The 6,940-nt window shown below is 50.8% G+C and overlaps 1 protein-coding gene across 1 annotated transcript in view; it reads left to right on the top strand.

Annotated features, from left to right (window-relative positions):
• Nucleotides 1-5,566: 5,566 nt before the first annotated feature.
• The window catches only part of ERICH6B (glutamate-rich 6B), a 54,980-nt gene continuing 53,606 nt past the window's right edge, over nt 5,567-6,940 (top strand). The window contains exons 1-2 of the mRNA XM_010854649.1: nt 5,567-5,601; nt 6,418-6,795. Coding sequence (XP_010852951.1) covers nt 6,465-6,795 — 331 coding nt within the window. The 5' untranslated portion in view covers nt 5,567-5,601; nt 6,418-6,464. The remainder of the gene's footprint in view (nt 5,602-6,417; nt 6,796-6,940) is intronic.

Genomic DNA, 6,940 nt, shown 5'->3' with positions numbered 1-6,940 from the left:
TTGTAAGTGGCCAAGCTGGGATTTAACCCCAGGAAACGGAGCCCCAGTCCCAATCTTCTCTTTCTCAAGGTGAGTTTTCAATCTTGCTTGCCTTCCCCTTTCATTCTCACACAGACCTCTCCTCTCCTGACAGTCTAGAGCAGGTGCCTCAGAAGCAATGTTGAATTATTGACCAGGGACTTGGCCAAGGCACAGAGCTGCACCCCACTGCTGGAGCCAGGGGAGGGGTGGTGATGGGACCCAGAGGGCATGGAACGTGGGGCGAGGGAGGTTAAGCAAGGGAACCCAGGCACCTGGTGAGACCCTGAGTAGGGGCCAGAGGGCACTCAGGGTCACTGGGGCAGGGCCATCATGTGCCCTGCGTGTCAGGAAGGAGGGGGAGCCTTCCTTCCCTTTGAGATGTGAAAGCAGGCGATGGTGGTGACAAAGGACTGCCCTTTGGTGCTGAGAAGCCAGGGGTCAAATGAGGTCCCTGGGCTGCTTTCCCGGAGGGCAGAGGAGGGGCCAGGAGGAGGCATGAGGGGAGGACAGCTATGCTGGCCAAGCCGTCAGAGCAGGACCTTGTTGCTGCTGTTCCTTCGCTCAGTTGTGTCCGACTCCTTTCGACCCCATGGACGGCAGCACACCAGTTTTCCCTGTCCCTTACCATGGCCCGGAGTTTGTCCAAACTGTCCATTGGGTCAGTGATGCCATCCAACCATCTAATCCTCTGTCACCCACTTCTCCTCTTGCCCTCAATCCGAACCTTAGATTTCCTGATCTTCACCCAGGGCGTCACAGAGGGCCTCAGGAGGTGGGCAGAGCCCGGTCCTTACAGCACAGCTGGTTTCCTGCTCTACTGCAAGGCCGGCCCTCTGGCCACACTTGGTTTCCAAAGCATGACGCCTTTCAGCATGTCAGCTGGGCCACAGCCCCAGTGGGAGGGACAAAGAACAACTCAGGAGCAGCAGCCTCCTCCAATCATGGAAACCAGAGGAGAGACCTTGCTGACCCCACAACCAGAACGTGGAGCCCTTCCTAGGTCTCTCGTCTTCCTCTTTTCAGTCTAGTCATCCAATCAGCCCTGTAAAGACAGAGTGCTCTGTCTTGTCTCTTTGTTTTAGTTACTCGTGTCTCCCTCTTTATTTCAAGTAAGAATACTTCAGGAATCCTGGCCTTAGCCCCTCAGAATGACAGATGAGATCCAAAGAAAACCTCACCATAGGGAATTCGGTTGGCCTCTGACTCACAGCGCGATGTGGAAGGGGTCACGCAGATAGAAATCTACGAGATTTCTATGGTTCCATGTTGACCTCTGGCATCAAGTGTTCCCCTCTTCACTAAATAAGCACATTCCTCAGTAAGGATACTGGGCAAAGCATGTAGCACATTATTACAGCTTTTCTTTGATCATCCGTGCATTCATTCAGCAGGGATCACTGAGTAGCAACCACGTGCCCAAAACGCCATGCTGGGGGCGGGCGTGCAGCCATGAGCTGTGCAAACACTGTACCCTCTGCCACCAAACAGCCTCCAGTTGAAGGCCCCACCCTCCACTTGCCAGAAAGATCAAGCCAAGGAGGATAGTGTGAGAAAGAGTAGACCTCTCGGGAGCTTTTGTTTTCCTGCTTTTGATGGTGACGTGGCTCTATTTTCTGATAGAGACAGAGAACTAGGCTTTCTTACCAGAAAACAACAGGACACATGCAATGATAAGCCTGCCTGGGAAACAAGGTAGCAACATGGACAGAAGCAGAAAGGGAGACCCATCCCATTCAGAGAGGGCAGCCTCCACTCCATATCACTATCCCCGCAAGGGGAAGCCAGCCCAGGGTCCCTGAGACACCTATTTCCAGGACAACCCAGAACCCTTGTCTTTTGGTGAATTCTGCCAATTCTAAATATTTGCTCTGATTGTTTAAAAAAATTATTTAACTTGAATAAGATAAGTCTGGCAGCCTCCTTTGATTGAGGCAACCTTTTTGTAGAGCTGATCTAAGGAAGAACGAGCTATAATCGGCTGATTATAAGCAGCCCTTATAAAGCCGATCTTTTGTGTTGTGACCACAGAAATTAACCCGCAATCGCTCAGAAACCAGGGTCAAAATGAGTCAAGATCTAAATCCCAAGTCAAAACCGAGATGTCTGTCTCAGACACTGGATGTCTGGTTGCCATTACCATCTATTTCTGCCCGACAGCTTTTCTTATAAATTTCTAGGAGAATTAAAGGGACAGTGTCGAGAATGCAGTTTCTTTTCTGACCTCTGGAATGAGATTGCAGCTGACTGGAGCATTTTTTACAAGGCCTGATGAGGAAACAGAGAGAGAAGACTCTTAACCGTGAGTGACAGCGTGCTGTTGATAAACACCTTCTGGGCTGTCCAGGGGACTGGCTGATGTTGATCTTTTATCTTAAGCAGCTAAAAAAATATGAACATCAGGAGGGTCTCCGAAGTGCAAGAAGGACTTTGATGGAGTGGCTGGTGCCTGGGTGTGCGCTTCACCGCTCCCAGGGCTCGGCTGGGACAGAACCCCCTCTCCATGGGCTCTCATGGCCCTCCCACCCCTTCCTTGTCCCCGTGGCTTACAGGCCTCAGGAGCAAGCAGGAGTTCGATCGGGACAGCTAACCCTTAATGCAGCTTCTACATCATAACAGGTGATGCATTTAGGTTGCACATCAAAATAAGGCTGGAGAGGCTCCTTTAAAACAGAAGAGGCTCCCAGAGACAGAGATATAAACCCCAAAGCTTTCCCACAGCTCAGCCTTTGCCATAAAGGCAACATCCTCCACAGTCGCCGCCTCCAAAAAGCAGTTGAGATAGCCTACGTGAAAGAACGTGCACCCAGACCTGTAAGTGATGGACAGAGAGCAAGTCAACTGCGGGGTGAGCTCCCAGGCTCTACTTCCTAACTGTCTGGAGAGTGGCTGCAAGAACCCTCCTGCACCAGAGTCGCCAGAGTCACCAGAATCACACCGCCTTCCAGGTCACCACCCAGCACAAGATGCTCAATATGGGTGTTCAAGTCCACCACCCTGGCTGTCTTGACTTTTCCTGCCTTGTCACCCCTGCCAGGGCAGGTCTGGTTACTCCCCACTTGACCATCCTTTAAACCATCAAGCGATCCACCAGGCCTTTCCCCTTCTCCTCGGATCTCACAGTCAGTTCTTTTCCAGATTTACATTTTATGAAGCTGCCTGTCACAGCTGGGTTCTCTAGAAATAGAGGGTAAGATGTAAACTGTTGAGAGGCAACCGGGCCAAGATGCTAAATGTGCCTTTGGGACCAACCCCTGAGAAAGGACCGGCAGGGATACAGGATAGGCTAAGGGGGACAGTGCCGTGGAGCAGGCTTGGCAACCCTGACCCAACTGGAGGAAGTGGGGTTGGGGGCAGAGGGGCCTATGATCTCTCAGTGGTGTCCTGGGCTCGCCTGGACTTTTATGCCCCCGCCTTGTTTCATCACCAGATGCAGGCAGCCCCAAGAAGGGAGTGGCTTCTGGAAGGTGGCCCCCAGCAGCTGAGGCAGACCTTAAAGGAGCTGGGAGCTGAGGGGCTGGCTGCTGACCAACTACCCCACAGCTGGGCAGCTAGTCCTTCTTGGAAAAGAGGTCTGGGCAGCGCACCTCTATGTGTTCCTCACCCCGCCCCCAGGCGAATCCTATGGGAATCTAGTAATCCACGGGCTCTAGCAACCCTGGGGGGTGCACAAATATGGCCCATTATTGATATCAGCCTGGGTTCTTGGATTTTTAATTTTTTAAATTATTTATTATGTTTCATTGCCCTGGGTCTCCGTGGCTGCGTGTGGGCTTTCTATAGGTTTGGCAAGTGAGAGTTACTCTCCAGGTATGGCGCGAGGGCTGCTCCGTGCGGTGGTTCCTCCTGTTGGGGAGCAGGGCTCTAGAGCACAGGCTCAGTAGTTGTAGCCCACGGGCTTAGCTGTCTCTCGGCATGCAGAATCTTTCCGGACCAGGGATGGAACCCATGCCCCCTGCATTGGCAGGCGATTCCTTAACCACTGGACCACCATGGGAGTCCTGGATTCTTTAATCAATAGCAGTTGATGAGGCCAGATGAGAAATTCAGGCAAGGCTTTAGGGACTTGTGCTGCGGCTAGTACTAGGGAGCCAAAGCAAGTAACAGGTGCCCTTGCTTTCTCCTGAGACAGGGGCAAGTTGGTCCCTTAAATGGGGTGAGGGTGGGAGCCGATCAGTGGGACTAGTTGGAGGGGTGACTTGCGTGGTCTGCCTACCCCTCTGTTCTGCCTACCCTGGCATCTCAGAAGTGGAAGTTAGGTTTTAGCCTTCTGTTCTCTCACTGTTCATCATTTGCCCCAACTGCACACGCTCACAGTTATTTTTAGTCTCTTATGGTTTCTAGTCTCTTATGGTTTCTTTGTATTCTGTTCGAGGAGATGTTTTTCCAAGTACAAGCACTGCAGTAAAAGGCCCCAGGTCCAGCCTGTCTCACTAGGAATGTCTTTGCACATCACACCCCTCATCTCAGGCATCATGTTGCACGTCTGCTAGAGAGTTAGCCTCATGATCTCGACTGGCTGGTTCCCTAGAAGAGAGCTTCCCAATCAGGTATCTTGGGAAAGACAGGCAAAGAAATTTCTCTCTAAAGTGCTTAGAGCAGACAGGAAGATTTCGGGTCTGTTACCTGCAGCTTATCCCATTGTGCAGAGTATTTATTAACATTTTTTAAATTGGGGGATGCCCTGTTCTAGAGACATCTATCCTTGGTCCTTCATTCAGTTACTGATCATTTACTTTGGGGACCTTTTATTATTCATCAGGCACTGAGCCAACTATTGGAGAAAAAGTGGGGAACAGGCCACACAAGGTCACTGTCATTGAAACACTTAGGGCCTAGTGGAAAAGAAAGGCTGAACAAGTAAACATGGAAACAGAACCAAAAGCAGAAGTAGGGTAAGTGCTCCACGAGAGAATAACAGGGTGGGAGAGTCAAGAAGGAACAGTAAGAGAGGTCAGAGAGACTGGCCAGCCCTGGGAGCCCTGGAGTGGAAAGTGAAAGTGAAATCGCTCAGTCGTGCCCGACTCTTTGCGACCCCGTGGACTGTAGTCTACCTCCGTCCATGGGATTCTCCAGGCAAGGATACTGGAGAGGGTTGCCATTCCTTCTCCAGGGGATCTTCCCGACCCAGGGATCGAACCTGGGTCTCCCACATTGCAGGCAGACGCTCTACCCTCTGAGCCACCAGGGAAGCCCCCCTGGAGTGGGGTTCGCGTTTTATTCTCAGTGCAAGAGAAAGCAATCGGGGGACTGTGAAGCTGTGGATGTCCTGACGTGGTTTATATTTTCCCAAGAACACTCCTGGTGGAGAATGACTGTAGGGCATCAGCACCAGTGACAGGAAAGCCAGTTAGGAGCATGCAGCAGTAACCCAGACTAGAGACGGCGCGGTTAGCTGCGAGCAGTCCCGGCGGGTCGGAGGAGAGCGGAAGGATCCGAAATAGATTTGCAAACAAGAATCAGTCCTTCCTGGGGCTTCCCTGGTGGCCAGTGGTTCAGACCCCGTGCTTCCAATGCAGAAGCTGGGGGTTCAATCCCTGGTCGGGAAACGAAGATCCTACATGCCACGTGGCACAGCCAAAGGTAAGAATAAAATTATTTTTTTAAAGAAATACTTTTTAAAAAGGAGAATTAATCCTTCCTACCCTCAAGAAGTTTACATTCTGGTGGAAAGACAGATGTAGAAACTGTTTAATATAGCAAAATCATTACTTTCATGGAACTATAGAAGGTATAGATGGAGCCTAAGGTGGAATATGGAAGACCCCCTGGGCGGGTAGGTGCTCACAGTTATGTTAAATCTGGGGAGGAAAAATAAGTGTTTGCTGAATAAACTGACTTTGCCAAGGGGGTGGTGCTTCCAGCAGAGGCTGCAGCCTGGGGAACGTGCCTGGTAGACGTCCAACCATAGGGACCTTGGCAGACGTCCAGCCACGGACCAAAGCCCTGCTCACGGTATCCAGACCGCCCTGCCTGCACCTCTTCCCCTGTGCTTGTCACTCTGTGTATGGAAATCTGTTTCCGACTGTCTGTTTTTCTCCCCAGTTTGAAACTCCTGGGAGACAAGTCTGTGTTCTGGTTATTGTAGCAATGGTATTTCTTAATGAATAAGCAAGTCTTCTAATGATGGCGCCACTAAACACCAATCACTCCCTCACTTTGCAGCCCTCCTGGTTGACTTCATGTCATTTCAAAGGTGATGCCTTCAGCTGTGGGCTCTCTCCAACCAGCTCCCAGAGGGTAAACCCTCTGTCTCCTCTCTTTGTGCCTTTTCATGGGCCACCAGGTACTGATCTACACTCTCCAAGGGCCATCCCGAGACCATTGAATGAAATGAGTGCATGATCTGCAGTAGGTCATTACTGACTAACGGGTTTTTATTCCTTCCTCGGTTGCCAGGATGATGCAGTAGTGACTGCCTGCTGCAGAAGGCTTTCATCTGCTAAATGACTCCCAGCATGTCTGCTGAAAATCCTGAGCCATCAGGAACACCACTTCCTCACCCTTCCACAACTTTCCACCACGACACGCAGACCTTCTCCTCGAAGGAAGAAGGTACTAAGGGAGATGAGCAGAGTTTAACGGAAGGACTTTTACTTCCTGAAGAGGATGAGACTCCAGAGAAAGAACAGTACCTGGAGGAGAAGACAAATTACCTGAAAGGAAATGAGTATCAGGATTATCCGTATGAACAGGATTATCGGGGCCATAAGGATCTGCCGAAGAAAGAGCTCCTGGAAGGGAAAATGTTTCTGTATGAGAAGTTTCTGGAAGCAGGTGAGTATCTGGGGAGGACATCCCTTAGATCGTGGTTCTAGCTCATCACAAGGCCTGGGGAAAAAAAGAACAGGCTTGAGTTACAGCCAAAGAGCAAATGATCAGTCCTACTCACCATGCCGACAGTCTCATGAATCTTTTTTTT

The sequence above is a fragment of the Bison bison genome, unplaced genomic scaffold, assembly GCF_000754665.1.
Source record: "Bison bison bison isolate TAMUID 2011002044 unplaced genomic scaffold, Bison_UMD1.0 scf7180017864345, whole genome shotgun sequence".
Taxonomy (NCBI): domain Eukaryota; kingdom Metazoa; phylum Chordata; class Mammalia; order Artiodactyla; family Bovidae; genus Bison; species Bison bison.
This window is presented reverse-complemented; position numbering and strand designations above follow the sequence as displayed.